The following is a 24866-nucleotide window of genomic DNA, read 5'->3' on the forward strand; positions in this document are numbered from 1 at the left end:
GAAGGTGCTATGTACCTATAAAACATATTAGACCTTAAAGCTTCGGGTTGAAAGACTATTTTTAGAAAATGAATGTGCTAAAGGAGCTATGTATGTACGAAGAAAAAGCACAAGTAACAAACGTTTGATGCCTGTTGTCTCGAAATTAACATTGCATCATATCTCCTTCATCCACTCATGTCTTCATATCTATTTGATGACTGACTCAGTGGAGCAGTAGTTAGCGGTCCGACTGTTGTGGCGAGGGTCGTGGGTTGGATTCCCGCATTGAGCAAACATTCGTGTGACGAACAGGTTTATTTACTTTTTGTGTGGGTGTTTATGATCTACTAGCGACCCGCCCTCGCTTCGCTTCGGAAACATTAAAGCACACATGAAACCAAAAAAAATAAAATAAAAAATAAATCAAAAAAAGTAGCCTATGTTCATCAGGGACAATGTTGGCTTCTAATGGAAAAAGAATTTTTCAAATCGGTCCAGTAGTTTCGGAGCCTATTCGAAACAAACAAACAAACAAACAAATCTTTCCTCTTTATAATATTAGTATAGATATAGAAATAGATGTATGTATATATTTAAACATATATAAGTATGTATATCAGTTTCTGGTACCCAAAACACAGGGAAAGGGACTCCTAATTTGGGGCCGGATGACCGCGCGTGATTTATTTCCAGTTTTTAATAAAAAAAATATTTCTATTTAAGTAATAAAAGTTGATTATCGAATTTCGTCAAAATCTGATCTTCTCGTATTTTTAATTGTAGTGCGAGACCTAAGAAGAAATGGATGGATTGCGTGAAAGACGTATGTGTAAGAGGGGAGTGAGCGAAGAAATGGTATATGATAGAGGAGTATGGAAGGAGAAAACATGTTGCACCGACCCCATGTCACTGGGAGAAGGGCAGGAGAATGATGAATTGTAGTGTGTATTAATGATGTGCATTCGACGTTTGAAAGGGAAACGTGACTAAGCGACAATAACTGCTTTGTACATAAAGCCGAATTTACATTACGAAATTAGTGGCGTGAAATTAATTTCGTGACATTAGTTTTACCAACAGTTTCACGTGTAATTTAATACTTTCGTAATGCATGCATTAATTTCATGCATGTAAATTAGTTTCGTGCCCTGCGCGATTTTTTGGTGAAACTAATGTCATGCAACTAATTTCATAGTGTAGACGCGACGTGAAACTAATGTCGCGAAAGGGCCTGCGCCGCGCGGACGTGTGTATTGTTAGTCCGGACGCGCTTCAAGCCTTGAAAATGGCAAACCAACGATGGAGTACAGAAAAAAAATACAATTCATTAATGAATATCAGCGACAAGAGTCTCTGGGACCCGAAACACTTACAATATAAAAATAGGCATGCCCGAGATGCGGCCTACAAAATAATTATGGAAGCCATGGAGATGCAATATGTCAAAGAAGCATATATTATATAAGCATTTCTTTAGCTACATTGAATATAGCAAAATATAGCTTTGATGCTGGCGGCGCCATGGTTACTGCGATACTGTGGATTTCACGACACTAATTTTTTAACGAAATTACTTTCGCATGTATCGAAACTACTTTCGTGCAACTGAGTTCAACATGCATGACACTAATTTCGTAATGTAAACTCCGCATAAATGATAGGCAATAACCATATTCGATGCGCAAAAAAAAAATATTTCTAGATCTATTAAAATAATTTCAATCCTACTGCCAGATTCGATAAAATAGATTTTTTTTTCAGGTATTTCAACTTTAAATTAGGCTTCGTCAAACAGAACGCGTACTTAACGCTGCGTTTTAACGTCGCGCTCTTTTCATGTCACACAAATTGACTAGATGAGTCCAACGCTCCTTGACGCAACGCATTCGCCAAATCATAGTGCCTTTCGATAGCAGTGTGAAAATTTAAAAGTACTAAGATGTCGAGTGATTCAGATGTGGCATTGTATAAGCATGGGTATTTTCTAACTATTTCTATAAATTTTTCGGACATTATCTCGTATTTTAATACACATTCACTCGGACGCTAAAATAAAATTTGTAAAAAATTACGCCTTACGTCAAAGCGTCCTAATGCCGCGACAGAGCGTTGCGTACTTATAGTGCTGGGGCTCTGTTTGACGGTATAGTATTATAGTAGTACAACACATCGCAGCGTCAAAGCGCGCCGTCAGTTTAGCGTTCTGACGCGCGCTAAGTACGCGTTCTGTTTGACGAAGCCTTTATCACGCATTGTCGCTAAGTCACGTTTGCCTTTCAAGCGTCGATATGTATATTTTTATACGATCTTACCAGAAGTAATGGCGAGTAGTATTCCGCGTGCCTCTGGACTCCGACCGTGAAGAAGAAGATCGGGAACTGGGTCAGGTATACACTGTACGCGATTTTGTTGAAGAATTTGAACACTCTCGACTCCAGGAAGGCGGTGCCAGAACCTTTATAGATGAACAGAATGTATACATACATAAATACATAAAACAATGCGTAAAAGACAAAAGTAGCTTTTCCGCTCCACGGTGTTTTCCGAGCGCTATGACATGTCCTTCTTCAAATGAGGCTTGCGGAGAGTACTTAATGGTAGGCAGCGGCTTGGCTCTGTCCCTGGCGTTGCTGACGTCCATGAGCGACAGTCACCACTTACCATCAGATGGGCCGTACCCTCGTCTACCTACAAAGGCAATAAAAAAAACTACTTGGTTCAAGTGGAAGATTGTTATAGGGCAACAACTCTCCCACTTAACATTTGCCTAATATTAAATATTAAAAGGTCATTTGAGCCACTTAGTATGATAGTCGAATTTGACTGTTTTACCCTTGAAATCTGAACGCATGATTGTTTCGCGGTAAAAATAAGCAGGCTACGATCAGCACTGCTCTTGCTAGGGCCAGTGTTAGCAACACTTCCGGTTAGAGCCCCGTGAGCTCACCTACACGTCAAGGAGATGCTGAAATAGCCTCTTAATGCTATTAGCAAAGGTAGGAGAACAAAGAAATAAAAAAAATGTACCAGCTCACAATGCATTATTATTATTATTAAAAATGAATAAAGCTTTACATAGTACCCATGGGTAGGTACCAACATCTTTACTACTTTATTACTGCTCGTACTACTTTATTTAGGGGCTTAGGTAAGCACTGAGCACCAGGTGTTTCGTGAGCATGTCCAGAAATTTACTAAAATAAAGAGAAAAGTTGAGAAACCTTACTATGTAAATTTGAATTAAATAAATCTCTATTTTGGTTACGAACAAGATTGGGTTTAAACTATTACTAATAAATATCAAATTTCGGGTCGCATAGAGGGCAAGCGTGCTGTGGGCAGAACGTCAGTCAGATGGTCAGATCAAGTAAGAGAAACACTTGGTGGTAGTCTGTACTATGGGGTTCATGCCATGATCGAACACAGTGGAGGAAAATCACATGTTTTTTGTTTTATTTTTTTATTGCTTAGAAGGGTGGACAAGGTAACAGCCTGCCCTGCACAACTGCTGTTAAGTGGTTCTGGAGCCCATAGATATAACTTAAATGCCGCCTACCCACCTTGAGATATGAGTTCTAAAGTCTCAGTATAGTTACAACGGCTGCTCCTCCACCCTTCAAACCGAAACGCATTACTGCTTCACCGGCAGAAATAGGCAGGCTGGCGGTACCTACCTGTGCGGACTCACAAGAGGTCCTACCACCAGCAATTACGCAAATTATAATTTTGTGAGTTTTGATTTTTATTACACGATGTTATTCCTTCACCGTGGAGGTCAATCGTGAACATATGTTAAGTACGTATTTCATTAGAAAAATTGGTACCCGCTTGCGGGAATCGAACACCCTTGCATCGCTAGATACGAATGAACCGGACGTCTTATACTATAGGCCACGACGATTTCAATGTGGTCGCGATCCTCAGCAGCGAGGGTACGATGAAGAAGAATAAATATCAAAAGTCATACCAGCGTAATCATTACACACGGCCCAGTGCATCATGCACATGAACAAGCCCCACATGATAGGGGACAGGGCCGCGAACAGAGCGGCGGGTCCGTGCTCGTACTGGTACCCCTCCAGACCCATCCAGTACGGGTGCACTATGGTGAAGGCGGCTAACGCGAAACACGAAGCCCAGAATAGTCTTACTTGGCTCTGGAAGAAAAACACCAGTTTATAATGATACGTTGAAAGATTGGTTTTCAATGTCCATAAGACACTTGATAAACTGGTGGGATAGGTTGAGTTTTTTTTTTATGATTGAAGGATTACTGGTGGCCTTTCTGGTACTATCCAGTTTCACCAGTGTGCTTAGTGCGAGTTTCTTAACGTTCTCGATAGCGTAAAAGTTAAGCCAATTTTGAATGCAGTTAGAACAGCGCTCTTAGCGGCAAACTTACGCAAACGATACCCCCAGCGAGTAAAGACTTAGCCAGGAGGGGTGGGATTAGCTAATAGCTGCCTGAGCGTCTTCGAGGGAGACTTAAAAACTCGGGAGCAACTGCTTCGCGAATGAATCTACTACCGAATCGGAATCGCGACCCGCCGAGAAGATCCGGTGAGAAACTCAGCGAGCTGATCCATGGGTTAGGTTGCACGTCGACATCTTTGTCGAGTTCGAAGAGTACGGTTACCGGAGTCCCTGAGCCTGGTGCTAGTGTTAGAGCTGAAAGCGTCTAATGTAAGAGTTATTGGATCTGATGGATCCGTAAGGACGCGTCTAGGGCGTCGACGGTGACTGGCTTCTGTGTGATCAGGACTCGGGGAGGGTTGACGTATGCTATGATAATTAGTTCGTCAACCGTAACCGCCTGCGTGATCTTTGCCAGTTCTAGCGAATGCAAGTGCGTTCCTTTACCTCTTGATTGTGACAATGTCTTCTCTATGATTATCTTTTACCTAACAAATTCTTTTTTCTCACACCTTTACTTTCTCACCAATATCTTAGGTTATATTTTCAATTAGAGTATGTAAGTATTACCATCTTTTTTATCAATACTACCGAGATTACCATTTCACGGTGGGCGATAACATTTACTCAGAGAGTTAAAATACTGTAACGTATTGTAGAAATATGTGCTTAAATCCATTGATTTTATGCATTGATTTTTAATTAAAAATCAGAATTTGATGACAGCTTTGCATGTTATTTTTTTATTGGCCTTTATAGGTAGACAACCACGGCCCACCTATTGTGAGTGGTTACCGTCGCCCATGGATTTCAGCAATGCCAGGGGCAGAGCCAAGTCGCTACCTACCGTTAAGTACTCTCCATAAGCCTCGTTTGAAGAAGGACATGTCATAGCATAGCGCTTGGGAAACACCGCGGAGGGGAGCAGAATGGGTTTTATCAGACACTAGTCTGATAAAAAATCATGAATTACCAGCGTCGTAGCCTGATCACTCGGTAACAAAATAAAGCAATAGCGATGGTTAGCATGCTACTGTAATAACCACGGAATAGATGGTAATAACCACCATTTTGGTGAGTTGCTTACGAAAAACATTTGAGAGTTTGAGTATATTTCAGAGAACTTTTTGGTGGGCTTGTATCATAATTCCCTACGGCAATAAATATGTAAGCTGAAAGGGTCTCAAACGCTTTTATTCATATGTTTAGTTTCATCATCAATCTTGTACCATAACTTTTCAATAAGTTTGAAAGTGAATGGAGTATTAAGTTTGCGTGTAACAAGTTTCTGATGTACTGTTTCGTCCCGAGAGATTTATATTTTCATAAGCTCCGTATAATACTTGTAAGTTTCACTAAAATCTTATTGTTTGAATTAACTATGATTTGCATTGTGATTGTATTGAAGTAGATACAACTAGTGAGGGGCTAGCGGGGTAACCTAGAATTACAATAACAACAGATTGACATTGATGAAAATTACTGTTCTGATGGGTTAGTAATTAAGTTTTATCTATATATTAATACGTGAAGCAAAAACTTTGTATCCCTTTTTACGAAAATTGCGCGGACGGAGGAGTATGAAATTTTCCACACTTATAGAGTATATAGAGAAGAAGTGCACAATGCTAATACTTTTTTAAAATAATGCATAAAAGATACATTAAATCAATAAAGAAAACGTTACACACACTACATACCATGTAGTTGACGCACACACGCATGCATACTATTTATTGTCAAACTTTTGTTATTGACGTCTGTTGTCAAATTGAGAATAGAATATGATTTGTCTTTGTTAATATTTTTTATAGTGTAGTCTTGGCGCAATTTGTGATTATAAAAGTATAAAATACAATCATAATAGTGTACAAACTTGCAATTCCAATTGATTATAGTCGAATTTCGACTACTGCGGGACCTCTAGTGTAAACTAATTACTTAAGTGCAATCCCTTCATGATCAAGACAGCACGACCAAAATACGTTTTTATCCTATTGGAGTTTCAAACCGAAAGAAATACGTTTTTCATCAATATATGTACAATCAATAAACTTTATTAGTTCGAACGTGATTTGCTGTCCTACAAATTGCGTGTTTATTTAGCAGCTTTGAATTTTGCGTGCAATAAACCATTTAATATTACTATTTCATTTCTGAATTTAATTGTTTGCTTATTATTTTATTGTTTCTTAGTAGCACGCAAATATATTGTGCTATTGCAAGACGTCTGAAGATAATGGCATCGTGGGATTTTTTGTTTTAACGAACATAAGATCGTTTAGTGAAACAAAATTTTATTATAAAAGCCCATAGCCCTATCCATTGGATTTCTATCGTGTTACGTGTTTGTTAATTCATTCAGGCTCGATATTCTAATATCAACATGATAGCGTTTCGAAATCTGTTAGCTGAATTCGGCCGAAGTGGCTTAGGATTTTATCGGCACAATTCGGTTAGGGGACGCTCTACTATATTCTATGTGTGATAGCTGTTTATTCATTTATTGAATTTTATTTGTTAGTATAATATTTTGCTCTTACACTCTTAAACTAATCATCTCTAAAATCAGAAAAGTCAGATTTGTACTTAAGTTAGATGAAAGGTAATGTAGGGTAGTCTTGCTTTTAAAAACAGCTTTGATTTTGAAATTAATTTTTGACATTCTGTTTTGAAAGGTCATTAACCTTTAATTAATGTGAATTGTTCGTGCTAAATAACACTATATCATCAACGTTCGATTTACAATAGGTATATTTACAACTACTATTTAATTTTAATAGCAGAATAGACTTACATTTGAGAGAGTAAAGTTCAATTTCTTCGTTCTAATGACGTAGGCCATCGCTACTCCGATTAGGTAAATGGTTGCTCTGTGAGTCGGCAGAATATAAGAATATCTTGCTGCGTCCAGTAACTTCTGGACTCTGAAATCAACAAAAACGACTTTTTTATTTAAGACCAAAGTTTTTATTAACTTTTATTGTGTTGTGCTATCAAGTATTAGCGTAAATCGGCAGACAAATTTAAATGACGGTTGGTATTAAACAGGTAGGTTTAGGTAACTAAAGGAGCACACCTCATCACAATTTGAGACAACTAATATCGATCAAACAGTCAAACATGAAGATCACTGGATGTTACGTTTCCGATCCGGTGGTAGATCCTGCGAAGCACTGCTCTTGCTAAGGCCAGTGATAGCAACACCCCGGTTTGAGCCCCGTGCGCTCACCTACACGTCAAGGAGAAGCTGAAATAGCCTCTCAAGTCTATCTAGCATAAATAGGGGAAAAAACCCCGACTGGTCGGCGGATATTAATAAGAGTGACAATTTTGAGAGTGAAATTTATACGTACATATAGATATTATGGTAATTTGAAATTGAGAATAAAATCGATATTGCAAAAGTAAATAATTTCGATCAAAAAGATTATTTGAAAAACTCCGTGAAAATAATGTTACTATTTTTTTTTATTGCTAGATGGGTGGACGAGCTCACAGCCCACCTGGTGTTAAGTGGTTACTGGAGCCCATAGACATCTATCCCTTAGGCCACGACGACTTAGTAATAACATTTACCAAGTTTGTCTTCGAATGGGCATAATAAAAAATGCGACTATCCTTCTTAATAGGAAAAGTTAATTAAATTATTTGAATTCGTAAAATACGACATTCTAGATAATGATACTTGAGTTCACTGTGATAGGTTTAGCATGTAGTGTATGAATTGTAAAAATTCGTCATATTACTCATCATCACGATGATCATCATCACGATGATCATCATGGTTCCAAGCCGGGTTTGGCCACGGCGACCAAAATTATTAAGCTACCATTGAGAATTGTTGGGAACTTAATGCTTTTCCTATAATCTAGATTATGGAGCCATTTTAGCGATTTTTTGTGAAATAAAAATGAAACTTATGTGAGATTTAGTGAAAGGTTTGTAAAGCATGCAATTTGTTTAGAAAAATCTGTACTCTATTTTCATGGTAATAGGTATTGATAAAAATTAAAACTCGAATATGTTAGAGGAACTATTAAACGTAATAGACATTTTGGTTAAGTGCAAAATATTGCTTTTCATTGTATTCATTACTCAACGCGATGTAGTTTAGTATCCTTCATGGCAATCGTGCTCCGAAATGTTGAGACCTTGACCTTGAAACTTCCCCGGACTCGACTATTGTACTATGACTAGAACAATCAGCTGTTTTTATTAGAGTGAGCCAAGAAATAGCATAATGTGCACTTAAGACAATTTTTTGTTTTTTTGTTTGTTTTTTTTTATGCTTAAATGGGTGGACGAGCTCACAGCCCACCTGATGTTAAGTGGTTACTGGAGCCCATAGACATCTACAACGTAAATGCGCCAATCACCTTGAGATATAAGTTCTAAGGTCTCAGTATAATTACAAGAAAATGTTACAAGTAGTTACAAGTTTGAAAATAAACCTACACGAGGTTCTCTGAGTTCATCAGTAGCTTCCTTATCTCAATACTCGATACTAAGTGGAGCTGAAGATAATCTTTTCCATCGAGAATACTCTTATATTTGGTTAAGCGGAGACAAGGAAGTTTTGTGGTAATGTCTTAGAATATTCGTTTTTTACCTAAACAAATATATTTACGACTAGGAAGTATGTCTTATAGACAATTTGCGAGGGCTAGGAAATTTTAATATTATTCCTGAAGTGATTTAGAAGGAGCTAAATAGGAAGACATAAACAATTGCTCTCACTCTGCGAAACACTGCGCCACACGGCCGCGGCGTCGCATCGCGAGAGCATCGGTATCGCAGGATCCGACTGATGCATGACCACGACCACTCTGTCAAGAGCGTACGAATAGGAAGAATAGGAAATAGGAAGAAGATAGCTTAAATAATAAGATGAGCTATGCACATGGTAAATACTAAAAACATAATAAAACAACTTATTACATAAAATTCGTTTTCTGAAGCTTTACAATCGTAAAGTTTTTTGGATTAAACCACCGCGAATACCCTAGTCAAGCGATAATTTCGTGAAGTTAAATAGCATTAATTAATTAGAAGGCCCTTATAATTTCCGGTGCTTATTTTTTGAAGGAAAAATGGCCCTTAATTCAGGAACCACGTTTTGTTGGTTAAATTAAAATTAATCGGGATCCATTTTTCAAACGTCTTTGTTTCTTTTTCAACAGAGTGCAGTAATGAATCTACTTTTTTTTTGCTAGTATTTTTTTATAACATTAATTTCTCTAACAGTTACTTGTCCCACAACTATGATCACAATACCATGTCTTCCTACAGTATATTGGAATTGATTTAAATTGGTTTTGTTCTATGCAATGCAATTATCGCTTTAGGTATATTGTTTACGTTTAGAAAAATATTTTCAACCATTGATTTGAAGTAAATAATCTCTGAATAATAATTAGTTATTTTACTCAACGATTGTTTCCTAAATACGATCTTTTAATATGATAGGGGTTTAGTCAAAAATTTTATAACATATTCATTAGTCAATATGTAAACTTTTTGGATTATTAAAAAAAAAAAACAAAAGAAGAAAGCGAAATGCGTAAAAACTGAATTAAGTACAAATAAATGCTTAATGTTTTTGAATCTAGCAGCAAATTGACTGCATAGACATTTATTACTGGTGGTAGGACCTCTTGTGAGTCCGCACGGGTAGGTACCACCACCCCGCCTATTTCTGCCGTGAAGCAGTAATGCGTTTCGGTTTGAAGGGTAGGGCAGCCGTTGTAACTATACTTGAGACCTTAGAACTTATATCTCAAGGTGGGTGGTGCATTTACTTGTTTAGTAGTTGTAGATGTCTATGGGCTCCAGTAACCACTGAACACCAGGTGGGCTGTGAGCTCGTCCACCCATCTAAGCAATAAAAAAAATGTAGAAATTAAGATTAATTTCATAATTATTTTGAAATCTACCTTTTACAATAAATGAATCGTTAACTATCCCGCAGTTTTCGGGGCCCAGTCAAATAAATGTGCAAAAGCTCGTATTGTTGAGGTTGAAGCATACATAATCGGTAAATTTAGCTGCAGCGTGTGTCAACACTAAAAAACCATAAACGGTAACCACCGTGAAATAAAAAAAAATGCATGCCAACTATTAAATTAAAGAAGAAATATGTATTTTCAAGTTTTATTTTATGGTTGAAAGATTACTGGTGGCCCAGAGGCCTTTCCAGTTTCACCAGGATAGGTGGGCGAGTAAGGCGGGGTGGGGTGGGATTTGCTAACAGCTACCCGAGCGCCTCCAAAAGAGACCTAACAATTCAAGAGCAGCTGCTTCGCGAATGAATCTACTACCGTATCGGAATCGCGACCCGTTGAGAAGATCCGGCGAGAAACTCAGCGGGATGATGCATGGGTTAGTTGCATGTCGACCTCTTTGTCGAGTTCGACGAGTACGGTTACCGGGGTCCCTGAGCCTGCTCCTAGTGTTAGAGCTGAAGACGTCTAATGCAAAGGTTATTATTATTATTAAAAGGACGTCAATTTTCAAGTTACAACAGAATGACTTACGATATTCCGTAGTAGACGAACATGCTGATGTCGTACCAGTGGATGGCAAGATATCTGAGTACAGTGGAGCCGACGGCGATGGAGGCGAAGACGGTCCAGCCAATGGTCCTGGCTTTCCAGAACAGAAGCATCAGAGGCAAGGTCGCTACGTACAGCTGCATGTCCATACCGATCTGATGCGTGTGCGTCAGACACTAGAAGCATTCCAACTTAGTTATTACACAATACCGGGTGTTAATTTTAAATTAAGCCTAGCAGGTGAGACGTCGCGTGTTCTTGTGTCAAGCCAAGCGATTATGCCGATTTTGAAACCCTGCATCATTCGCAAAGCAGCCACTCTTGAGGTCTCCTTTGGAGGCGCTCGGACAGCTGTTAGCAAATCCCACCCCTACAGGTTGAGCCTTTGCTCGCCCACCTGTTCTGGTGCAACTGGAAAGGTCTCCGTGCCACTAGTAATCCCTCAATCATAAAAAAGAAGTATTGCAGGGAGGTATTGTTTGAATAATTACAGAGATCGTATTGTGTGTTCAGGAATGACAGCACGCGATCAAAACGAAATATATATTTTTTGCGATTTAGTAGTTGCAAGATTAATGTGAATGACGATGACCACTTACCATCAGGCGGGGCGTGTGCTCGTCTGCCTACAAGGGCTTTAAAAGGTACCTTTCTATGTTACTGGTGGTAGGACCTTTTGTGAGTCCGCACGGGTAGGTACCACCACCCTGCCGATATCTGCCGTGAAGCAGTAATGCGTTTCGGTTTGAAGGGTGGAGCAGCTGTTGTAACTATACTGAGACCTTAGAACTCGCATCTCAAGACGGCATTTACATTGTAGATATCTATGGGCTCCGGTAACTACTTAGCACCAGGTGGGTTGTGAGCTAGTCCACTCACATAAGCAATAAAAAAAATAAAAAACCTGCTACTGCTACGGGGCAAGCAAGCGTTCCTACTTGAAGGTTTGCACACTACAATTGAGACTTCTGCCCGTATCTTTAGACGTTTCGTAAAATAGTCCTCCACTCTTAACTCATCCGATGATGCTCGAGCATTCCCTCGAAACTTACTCGAGTTTGGTATTTTTAGTCGACCATTACAATATTCCTGAACTGTCCTCGAGTGAGGTAATAATGATGAAAATTTGATCAAGCTAGCATCAAACCCATAGAGTTCTGTAGTCTATGGTCATTGTTTAATGTCAAAGTCAAGCTGCCGCTGTCTGTTTGACACTAGATGAACTTGTTTGATGTTTTGGTTGCTGAGTTAATCGTAAATATGTGTGGGTGCGGTAAATCTGAAAGTGTATTATTTATTTTCTAACCTATTATTATTTTAGATTTCGGATCCGGCTTTGTATTTTTATTCGCCGCTTTTGTGTGATTTTGGTTGCATCGTGTTGTTGAAGTGCTTATCCACAACCACCAGTTTATTATTATATAAATAAAACTTATAATCGCATTGACTTTATTTATCAGGTACTAAGCAAAATATGACTCTTATGTAGGTAAATAAAATAAAGAGTTTCAAATGTCTAACTTCGAACTATTTACTTTATTAATAAACATTATCAAAATTAAATTATCAAAATATGCGGGAATCATGCACAGATCCAGGCCATTGCACAACAATATCATATATTTCCATTTGCGGTCCACATACTACTTGGACATTGATAGAAAACCAGCCTTGAGGAACGTTCAAGGTACGTCGCAACGTACCTTGACTTGACAGTTCGCTCACTTCACTCCGGTTAGGAAATTTTTCCAAGGACAAAGTGGAGTTTATTTTTACGACTAATCATACCAAAACGCGCGTTGGAGGTTGAGTCGAGTCGAGTTAACCTCGTGTAAACGACTAAAGATACGGGTGTACGATCGCATGCCTGAGGACGGGTGGCGGTCTAGGCGTTGTGATGTCTAAGTTGAAACAATCATTGTTTTTAGTAAGAAAGTATCGTCGAACGATGTCAACTTGTAATGTTGATTTTCCTTATGCAACTATGAGAACTGGGTTAACGCAGCATTATTGTAACTATGTAATTTGTAATTAGCATCTATCGTCAATTAACGTGGTATAATAAACTTGGGAAGCAGTTTTATTGACTTTACTTCATGTTTCAAATTTTAGGGTAGTAACGAGAGACAGAGAAAGAGAGACAGAGAAAGAGTGAGATAGAGAGAATAAGCACACCAAAACACAACATTAAAAACAGTCAACAGGCAGGTATAATTTTAATAAGATATTGATTCCGAACAGTAATCAGGGATACCATTCACTAGATCATGAGGCTTCAAACTAAATTTATACTACAGTATATATTAATGTAGTATGTAATGCATTAATAGTCCACAGTACTTAAAGGCTGATAAACCCTACGTGTTTTATTTATGGGATATTTCCTACCATTATGCATGCAAAATTGACCAAGTAATTAAATTAAGAAATCGCTATTCCTAATGACCGCCTCCTGACTAATAAATGCACTCGAATTTTATCGAAATAAAACTAAAACTTCATAAAGTATTGGAGAGTAGATCATCTATATTAGGTATAATATAAATGAATTGCTTTTCGTTAGTCTCACTAAAACTCGAGAACGGTTGGACCGATTTGGCTAATTTTGGTCTTGAATTGTTCATGGAAGCCCAGAGAAGGTTTAAAAGGTAAATAAATATGAAAATGCTCGGAATTATATAAAAACAAACAATTTTGTTTTTCCTTTGATGTGTCTCCCGTAGGACGGATTCGTTTTGTTTGTTTTAAGTTTATTTTATACCAAAGATTAGGTCTTTTACTTATCGATTTAGGCACTACGAAGTCTGCCGGGTCAGCTAGTGGTTAATAATAATACTCTTACCATTTCCTCGAATCCAAAATAGTTGTGAATGAAAAGGAAGCTCTTCCACATGTTCTTCTCGCAGACTCTGCTGTGCTCTTCCACGACGAGGTTCCACTGGGGTCCGTTGCTGATGTCAGGCAGGATGTACGTGCAGAACAACATCAGGCTCACGAACAACGGAAATAACCTGGGAGATTAATTATACAAGTGACTGGTAGAACTAGAATATTGGCAGAATATTACTGGTAGTAGGACCGCTTGTGAGTCCGCGTGGGTAGGTACTACCACTCTGCCTATTTCTGCCGTGAAGCAGTAATGCGTTTTTGTTTGAAGGGCGGGGCAGCCGTTGTAACTATACTGAGACCTTAGAACTTATATCTCAAGGTGGGTGGCGGCATTTATGTTGTAGATGTCTATAGGCTCCAGTAACCACTTAATACCAGGTGGGCTGTGAGCCCGTCCAACCATCTATGCAATAAATAAATAAATAAAACTGTGGAATATGTACGCGATATATCAGCCATAAGAGTCACTCTCGGAGCGCGGTGCAAGAGAGACGATCAAAACTTGTGTCTGAAGTTTTTATTATTATTTAGTCGGGTGGACGAGCTCACAGGACACTAAACGGCAGCATGTATACGTATGTGTGTAGGTACCGCGAATTATTATTATTGACATAAATAAATATGTTTAAAAGTAATTTATTACCATAGTTTCAATATTGAAAGAGTTGTTTCTGAAAGCGAAGATAAATATGAATCCAGTGACAATAGAACTTAAAGAGTAAACGAAGTTTTGTTGATTTTCATTTAGGTTTGATTAGAAGCACGTGTGTTAATAAAACTCCAATAATACAATTCGCTTTATAATAATTAATACTTTATAAATTTGGAGATTAACATAAATTCTTATGAGCGGTCGAAACGTCCGTTGTTGATTGGTTGTCGATTGAGTCTGTCGGCGAGCCGCGATCAGCTGATGCCTCTCCCCGTCCGCCGCGTCTCACACACTGGACACGTGTATAATTCTTAATCCCGTTGAAGTATGATTGGTATTTAATTCAATTTGGTGAATATTCAACTATTTTTCAGTGAGATACCGGATTTAATACGAATCTAGATTAATGGGCGTTTCCGAAAAGTGATTAATTGCTCGAGGTTCAAAGTAAAGGTGATTGCTATAAATATTTATTTGATTTATTGTCGGTAGCTGTTGTTTGAACCCGTAATTGTTGCGTAGTGACAGGACACAAGAAAATTTAATTTTTTACATAGGATATACCGGTGCGCTACGCTGTAATTATATTTTCCCAATATTATACGAATTACAACCATTTGTTAAAAAAATATTGCAATTTTATTAGTGTTAAATATTTAAACTCATTCAAGTCTTTTAGAGTAAAATGTTCGAATGACGATGAGTTAAGAAAAAATAGACTAGCCATAGTAGCCATACCATATATTATCATCATCATTCTCCTGCCTTTCTCCCAGTGACATGGGGTCGGCGCAACATGTTTTCTCCTTCCATACTCCTCTATCATATACCATTTCTTCGCTCACTGCCTTCTTAAACATATCGTCTTTGACGCAATCCATCCACTTCTTCTTAGGTCTACCTCCTCCTCTATATCCTTCTACATTCATTGTTAATATTCTCTTACCAACCTCATTTTCATTTCGTCTCACCACATGTCTATATCATCCCAAGCGCGGACTGCTCAGCTTCTCTGTCACAGGTGCCACTTTCAGACTTCCTCTGACATACTCATTCCATATTCTATCCATTCTCGTTACTCCACATATCCATCGCAACATTCGCATCTCTGCTGCATGCAGTCGCCTTTCATACAACCGCCATACAATGTATTATAATCTCTTTTATTGATGTAGCAAAGTAGCTTATTTTTTTATTGCCCTTGTAGGCAGGCGGGCGTACGGCCCACCTGATGGTGAGTGGTTATCGCCGCCCATGAACTCCAGCAATGCCAGGGGCAGAGTCAACCTGCTGCCTAGAATGTTGCAATATATACCGTGAAGTCTGTCTACGAATATAATAAATGCCGTCTGTTATGAACCGATAATGTGACAGTTCCGTGTCGTTAGCGATTTTGTCAACTCCGCTAAAAATTGTGAAAAGATTCATACCTAAACCATCGGTTGATGAGCCTGCTCTTCAAGTCGATCGTGCCTTTCCTCTCGAGCTCTTGCAGGAGGTTGTAAGCGTTCAGGAACCCACTGAGGTACAGGAAACTGTCTGTGTATAGTATCGCTGAGCGACCGATCACAGCCCACGGCATTCCGAATACCTGGATGTAACATTAAACTTTGACCGATTTGTTTTCCATTGCGCGCGATACAATAATTAAAGATCAGTTGTCAACAAGTGACTTTCTCATAGTAGGGTTTGCGAGTTCGTTAGGATCATCTCCTACTTATTGTTGGCGCCATGTGTTCCTGTTGAAATAGTAGCTTAAGCCGTTATAATAGTACCGAGGCATCAAACTTCTCATGTCTAAAATTTTGGTGTCAGTGTTCACTTTATGTCTATGGTCTTTGGCAACTACGTACTTAATACTAATTAGGCCGTGAGCTCGTCTGCTCATAATAATAAAATGTTTTTATTAGATTTCATATTTTGGGATAGATTCCCAAGCAGGATCTGCAGGATCTCCGAGTCACTGATTGGCAAGATTTAGCTTTAGAGCGGGACCGGCGGCGTTAATTAGTCTCAAAGGAGATTCACTTTGAGTCACTGGCTCAGTGGGATATGTTAGTCAAATAATGAAAAGCTTGAATTCTTACCTCAGAGAAGCTAACTTTGTTAACGTAAGGGTTATGCGCCATGGCCATTGACTTATGCGCAACGAGCAAAGCAAGGGCATTGATACCCCTGAATGCGTCCACTCCTTTGACCCTAGTCGCTGCGTCGGACAGATCAAACACTTTCCTCAGATTACGCTTCAACGAAAAAGCGTTAAGTAGTTTCTCGAAATTTGTCACGCCATCTTTGTCGTCGTCCAAAATAGTTCCAAGACTTAACAGTAGCAGTATCGCTAAGAAGAAAGATCTGAAAATGGCAAAAAAGAAGCGCTATAAAACATTTTCAGTTTTTGTTTATCTTGAAAACCGACCAGCGGGCTTGGTTGCGGAATAATGGTCAGTTTGGTGCTCATCAAATATGTAATGTTTATTGGACGAGAACATAAACACACTCGTAGGCAACCTGCTGTTTTTGGTATTAATTTTTGTACTAAAAGATTTTTTGTAATCTAACATTAAAAACAGAGAATGGAAATAATCAAATAAGCTGTATTTTTTTCTTCTGAGGCCAGTATCGATAATACGAAAGAGAAATGAAATCGTAATGACAAAAACTATTTACGCTAAGATTAGAAATAAATTATTTTTACCTATACTTTACGATGTGTACATATTAGAAATGTTTCACACCGGAGTTGTTGGAGTCTATAGACATCATAACTTGAATGCTATCTTCCATTTTGAGACGTGAGGCCGGACTGTTAATTGATGTTAACGGCTGTCATATTCTTCTAGAACACATGACTACTTCGCGGCAGAAACAGGCAGGATGATCTTTGGTATTTTGTGAATTAAGTAAATCTATCTTTAAATATAAAAATGAATTGCTGTTCGTTAGTCTCGCTAAAACTCGAGAACGGCTGGACCGATTTGGTTAATTTCAGTCTTGAATTATTTGTGGAAGTCCAGAGAAAGTTTAAAAGGTAGATTACCATGAAAACGCTCAGAATTAAATAAAAATAACAATTATGTTTTTCCTACGATGTCCCCCCCATCGGACGGATTCCTTTTGTTTGTTTTAAGTTATTTTATACAAAAGCTTAGGTCTTTTATTTATCGATCGAGGCACTACGAAGTCTGCCGGTACAGCTAATTGTTAAAATATAATAGTGAACTGAAGTTTAGTTTTTGTTCCATCTTCGCTTAAAAAAGCATAGAGGGTTTGGATCTGACTGTACGCAAATGTAATATTTGAAAGTAAAACATTTAGGAACAGAAAAGTATTTCATATACATCGCATCCTTCACCTTTGAAAATTAACAATCATAAATGAATCATTTTGTAACACTATTTTAATGGAGCAAGAGTTTATGTGTTTTGTAGTTTCATAATAACTTTTTACGTTTATTATTAATTTTGAATGCTTTAGTTATGACTAAAAGCACATTCATGGTTTAATCTATCTTAATGTTTGCTGGATGCCTCGGTATGTTTGTTGCTGAATCATTCATCACATATTTTATTGAAACGTGGTTCAGTTGTGACTCGCATTTTATTCTCACAAGAGGTCCTACCACCAGTAATTACGCAAATTATAATTTTGCGGGTTTGATTTTTTATTACACGATGCTATTCCTTCATCGTGGAAGTCGATCGTGAACATTTGTCAAGTACGTATTTCATTAGAAAAATTGGTACCCGCCTGCGGGATTGCAACACCGTTGCATCGCTAGATACGAATGCAACGGACGTCTTATCCTCTAGGCCTTAGGAACATATGTCTTTCATTTCTACGAATTTACCGGAGCGTGTTCCGGTTCATTATCATCATCATCATCAGCCTATGGAACTTCACTGCTGAAAGCAATCTAATTGTGCACCACTGGGTTTAATCCTCGGTTTCTCTAATCCATCTCTCTTCGTTTCCATCAGGGAAAATTTTAAAAGCACAACTAAAGATCTTAATTACTAAAAGAACATGTAGCACTGTATAAAAATCGTACCAAGATGCAAATTTTAAGATGGGGTCGTGGAATTAGATGGATGGCCGGTAGAATAAAACGAGGAATGAGCGTCTTACAGAAAGTATCCAATTAGCCCTTGTGATTCATGAAATGAGTAGTAAGAAATTGGCGTTTGACACGTGATCACAAAAGAATACATATAATATTATGTGTAATTATAACAGTGATGAACTTACATGTGCATGCATACAAAGAGGAAGGAAGCCCAAAAAAAAGATGGATGAATTGTGTATATAAGTGCATGAACGTTGTCCGAGTGATTGTGAGTATAAATTAAAATAGAGCAGCATGAGTAAGACAGGTAACCCCTGATAAATTAAGAGGATATGAAGTATACAGAATAGAAACAGTATTTGAAAAGACAGCCAGATGTGATATTTTTCGAATCTATATATGTAAAAATGAATTGCTGTTCGTTAGTCTCGCTAAAACTCCGACTGGACCGTTTGGCTAATTTTGGTCTTAAATTATTTGTGGAAGTTCAGAGAAGGTTTAAAAGGTAGATAAATATGAAAATGCTCGGAATTAAATAAAAATAACAATTTTGTTTTTTCCTTTGATGTGTCCCCCGTCGGACGGATTCCTTTTGTTTTTTTTAAGTCTATTTTATACAAAAGTTTAGGTCTTTTATTTATCAATTGAGGCACTACGAAGTCTGCCGAGTCAACTAGTACCTAATAATTTACTTCTAAAAACTATATGATTTTAAAGCAGTCTGCAATGAATGTTTGATTAAATTTAAACACTCAATACATATTTAAACTATGTATACATTTTATTAATTATGAAATGTTACGGTAAAGAAAATAAATAGCATTCATTTCAGTTGTCAATAGAGGCGCTAAAATATTCCAGAAGACTAAATATAGCTAGCTATAGGTACTGCAAATGTTCCAGATAAACAATGCCTAAATTATATTACTACCTAAATATATTTAGTATAGCCAATGGAAGTACCTTGGCACTTGCAAGTACTTATTAGACCTACATTTTTAATTTGAGTATACGTGGAAACCTGGCATTAAAACATTTCTGGCTTAAAACTTTAAAGTGTTAAATAATTTAAAAAAAGCGCGAAAGTAGATTCTGAAATTAGTTTAAAAAATATATTGACACACTTACAAAAATACATAATGCGGTTTTTTTTGTTCTATTTTACCGCGAATAAGCAATTTGATCGCCACGTGAGCTTTTAAGCCTTTATTTCGAGATTTTATTTTATTGACTTAAAAATGTAGATACCTACATATTATTAATTTAAATTAAATGTCAAATCATTAATTAAACTAATTATTTATTATTAAAATTACATACCTGTTTTCTCATTTATTATAAAATCATTATTCTCGTTGAAATCTTGATAATGTTGAATAATGTATTTAAAATTGTTAATTTTATTTTATCAATAAATGGATACGGTTATTAAAAATAAAAGCTATCTGCGCAGATAAATATATTGTTTTAATTATTAGTGTTGTGTCGATAATTACTTTTAAATTAATCAATTTATTGCAATAGGAACAGGATCGAGTGAATATTAAAATAAATTTATCATTATAATAATTATTATAACTAGTCAGGTCATAAGTATTGTCACACAGTAAAAACTTTTCTTTTAGAATGCTGGCCACAAAAAAGTTTATTGAATTCGAATTTCGAATTGTTCATGAAAATAAAAATGTATACTTTTAGAATTTTAGTCATTTTTAAATATGGAGTGGACGCTTAAAGAAGACCGTGTTGCAGTTATTGCGTTGCATCGTTGCGGTTACGCGCCAATTCAAATTTTTAACATACTGAAAAATTTGAATATAACCAAAAGATTCGTTTATCGTACCATCAAACGATACAATGAAGACTCTAGTGTAGATGACAGGTCAAGAAGTGGTCGCCCTCGGTCTGTTAGGACTCCAGCAGTGATAAAAGCTGTGAAGGCGCGTTCAAAAAAATCCCAAACGTAAGCAGAAACTGTTGGCCCTTCAGATGGGGTTAAGCAGAACCACGGTGAAAAGGGTGTTAAATGAAGACTTAGGGCTTCGGGCATATCGAAGAAAAACAGCACATCGTTTGAATGCTCGTCTAATGGACCTGAGACTGAAGAGATGCCGCGCTTTGTTGAAGCGGTACGCGGGAAAAAAAAATCGGGAAATTCTTTTTTCGGATGAAAAAATTTTTACCGTAGAAGAGAGCTATAACAAACAAAATGATAAGATGTACGCACACAGTAGTGAAGAAGCGAGCAACCGTATTCCGCGTGTCCAACGAGGTCATTTTCCATCCTCGCTCATGGTATGGTTGGGAGTTTCTTATTGGGGCTTAACAGAGGTACATTTTTGTGAGAAAGGTGTAAAAACAAATGCAGTTGTGTATCAAAATACAGTCCCGACGAACCTTGTTTCTCATACCATGTTCAATAACAGGCACTGGGTATTCCAACAAGATTCGGCGCCAGCTCATAGAGCGAAGAGCACACAAGACTGGCTGGCGGCGCGTGAAATCGACTTCATCCGGCACGAAGGCTGGCCCTCCTCCAGTCCAGATTTGAATCCGTTAGATTACAAGGTATGGCAACACTTGGAGGAAAAGGCGTGCTCAAAGGCTCATCCCAATTTGGAGTCACTCAAGACATCCTTGATTAAGGCAGCCGCCGATATTGACATGGACCTCGTTCGTGCTGCGATAGACGACTGGCCGCGCAGATTGAAGGCCTGTATTCAAAATCACGGAGGTCATTTTGAATAAACTTTAGTGTCATAAGAATCTATGCTTTGTTAAGTTCATTTTGGTATATGAATGGTTACATAATGAATAAACTTGTTTCAATTATTTTACATTAAACATGTGACAGAATTTATGACCTGACTAGGTATATATTTATGATTGTTTGTGTCTTGACGGTGGTCGGTCTGGGTAATCGCAAATGCTTTTTTTTCAATGATTTTTTTAAACGGCTGATCTGCATTTTTTAAACATGCTCCGACCAGTGATGCGAACCATTTTATAATATTTGCCAAATCCAAGTACTCGCCGAAGGAAATAATCTGATTTCATGTATGGGGCGTGAGATCATTGAAATAAAAACGTCCTCATTATATATAAAATGAATATAAAGAAGACGTTTGGCCTTTATCGTCTTAGCAGCTGTGATCTTCTTGACTTTTATTCTCTAGACTTTAAGATATTTTTAGTATTAATGTGTAAAAAGAAACGTCAGCGTCAATCAATAATTTATAGAAAATTGGACGGTAGTAAGCATAATATTTAAATGTACTCGAGTAACGTGAAGCATACGAAAAGTTATCTATACTTAATATTATATAGAGGAAAGATTTGTTTGTTTGTTTGTATTGAATAGGCTCCGAAACTACTGAACCGATTTGAAAAATTCTTTCACTGTTTGGAAGCTACTCTATTCCCGAGTGACATAGGTTATAATCTTTTTTGAAAAAAATTAGAGATCCGTACTAAAACTCCAATTATGTAACCTAAAGTGTAAAAAAATTACCTAAAATATTCTTTACATCGTGTGCCCTGCGAAAACTATTGATGATAGAATAAAATAATGTACTACGACTTTGTAGAGCACATTATTATTTACAAAAAGTGTCGCGACAGCATATGTCTAACTATTATAATTATGCCACAATAAGTGTTCTTTTATTTAAAAAATATAAACAACGTCAAATATCGTTGAAATTTTTGTTAAAGACCCGAGCGGAGCCGGAGCGGGCCGCTAGTAAATAATAAAATGAAAATAATATACGCGAGATTAAATCTTAAAAATAGTTTTAATTATTTTCAAAATGATTTAAGGTTGCATAAACCTGTCTCTTCTAGTTCAAATAATCTTTACACGCCACTGATGTAATGACAACTCATTTAAATCATTATGATTTAAAAGTACCCACGAAAACTGTTGAATGAAATATTTTTTATTTTGATTCATTACAATGTTACCTTCATTCAGGCGATGATTTGAATTTGATGATTGAATTTAGCTACTAAAAGATTACGACGTACTTACATGGACAAGGCTTTCCCAAACGAATAAGGACGTTTAACATTCTTCACTGTGCACATAGTGTTGTGTACTTTGGCTGTGATGCCGAGATGTGATAGACGGTACGACAGCTCCTCTTCCAGGTCGAAGCTACTGCACGAGCTTGGGATGCAGATGCCCCAAAGCAGACTGGAATACCGCGGAACTCTGTGACCCATCTGGAAAACAAATCTGGCTTCAATTTTGTATGAGTTTTGGTTCTGTGTGTGTAGTACTACTCCGATCTCCAGGATTTTTTTTTCATTGCTTCGTTGGGTGGACGGGCTTACACCACACCTGGTATTAAGTGATTACTGGAGCCCATAGACATCTACGACGTAAATGCACCGCCCACCTTGAGATATGAGTTCTAAGGTTACAGTATAGTTACAACGGCTGCCCCATCTCTCAAGCCGAAACGCATTACTGCTTCACGGCAGAAATAGGAAGGGCGGTGGTACCTACCCGCGCGGACTCACAACACTTCCTACCACCAGTAAAAATGTCGAAAAAGCATAAATAAATTCATTGGGGAATGGGCGGTAGCGTTCATACTACGGTGGACATACTACGGTTGAAAGTAAGTGTTTGCTGCGTTTTTTGCATAGATCGAGTAATCGGCTCTAGGTCTACCTGTTGTTGAGTGATTACTGGAGCCCATGGGGACATCGCAATGTAATTACAATCACCTTCTCTCCGACATAAGATCTAAGTCTCGATTATTTAGTATAATTTAACAGCTGTCGCACCCTTCAAACCGTAACGCTATGTTTTTTTCGAGTATGATTTTTATGAGTAGATGTTATTCCTTCATCGAGGAGGTTATAAGTGAAATCGTGTTAACTTTATGTACATATTTTATTTTACAATTCCCAATGGCTTCATGTAGATTACTGAATAAATAAACCCTATGCGCATAACAGAATTAACGCAATATACAACAGTATTACGACACACTCACAAGATCATTGCAATTTTTTGTCATATACTTTTAAAATAATTTAATTTAGCCAAAAATACTTTAGTAGCTAGTTGATATTATATGCATGTTGCTATGAAGTAAAAAATAAAACAAAAATTATCATGATATTTTTATTTAATTGGCACATAAAATTAATCGTTCATGGTCCGTCGAGAAAAATAAATAATATGTTAAAATGCGACACTTTGCGAACTATATCTATAACTATAGATATTCTATGCGTCATTTAAATGCATTATTTTCTATGCCGATAATTCTAAATATATTTGTAAGCAAATCACCCAAATCATCATATAATAGAAGACTGATTATGTAGACTGTAGAATTAAAATAATTTCAATACGCATTGTTCAAAACAATGCGATCAACGCAGCCAATGTGTTAAACATCGCAATACTTTGTTTTGAGAATTTGATTTGATCAAGGGCCATTGTGCAATTACAATTGTGATTCAAAATGAAGTCGGAGTCCAAATAAGCTGACATAGTACCTGGTACCTCGGGTGCTGGGGGAATCTTAATGAAGGCAGAGCCTTGAGAATCCGCCTTATGAAATATTCTAGATGTTTTTAGATGTTCGATTAGTGTAATGATGTTTTGGTCATACTTTTCCCCCCTACCTAATCGTTGGTAGTCTAAGGGGTTATTCTGACTTCACGCGGACCAGTAGGTGAGCTCAGGGGCTCAATCTGATAGAGTTGTTAACACTAGCCCTAGCAAGAGTAGTGCATCACTGAATCTACTACTAGATCGGAATCGCGACCCACTGAGAAGATCTGGCGAGAAACTCACTATGATGTGTCTATAGGCTAGTTCGCACGTTGTCGACGAGCTGGACGAGGAGTCATACATATAAAGTGAGTTGAGTGGGGGGGGGGGGGTCTGGTGAGCTCTTTACTATGCTGAAGTTTTGTATGAATGAATCTCGCTAACGACATTTTCAAGATATGTTTCATTATTTACAAGTTTCGAACAACAACAACATTCGGACCGTCAGTCTACCGAGCTATTTCACACATTCGGCGGAAGATCTTCCCTTTGTCGTTTCTCTACAAAAAGTAATACAATGGTGTGGTGCCCGCTGATTTTATAAATATCCATATTATATTTGTTTGTATTGCTTATATAAGTGTACGAGCTCACGGCCCACCTGGCCTTAAATGGTTACCGGAGCCCATAGACATCTACAACGTAAATGCCGCCACCTACCTTGAGATATAAGTTCTTAGGTCTCAGTATAGTTACAACGGCTGCCTCACACTTCAAACCGAAACGCATTACTGCTTC

General features: G+C 37.6%; 1 protein-coding gene across 1 annotated transcript in view; it reads right to left on the minus strand.

Moving 5' to 3' along the window:
* Positions 1–24866, minus strand: part of LOC101744511 (nose resistant to fluoxetine protein 6) — a 52982-nt gene that overhangs the window by 1196 nt on the left and 26920 nt on the right. Inside the window, exons 3-10 of the mRNA XM_038014915.2 lie at positions 22584–22777; positions 16578–16842; positions 15921–16081; positions 13792–13960; positions 10932–11125; positions 7193–7322; positions 3950–4139; positions 2295–2437 (exon numbers count right to left, since the gene is read on the minus strand). Coding sequence (XP_037870843.1) covers positions 2295–2437; positions 3950–4139; positions 7193–7322; positions 10932–11125; positions 13792–13960; positions 15921–16081; positions 16578–16842; positions 22584–22777 — 1446 coding nt within the window. The remainder of the gene's footprint in view (positions 1–2294; positions 2438–3949; positions 4140–7192; positions 7323–10931; positions 11126–13791; positions 13961–15920; positions 16082–16577; positions 16843–22583; positions 22778–24866) is intronic.

The sequence above is a fragment of the Bombyx mori genome, chromosome 13, assembly GCF_030269925.1.
Source record: "Bombyx mori chromosome 13, ASM3026992v2".
Taxonomy (NCBI): domain Eukaryota; kingdom Metazoa; phylum Arthropoda; class Insecta; order Lepidoptera; family Bombycidae; genus Bombyx; species Bombyx mori.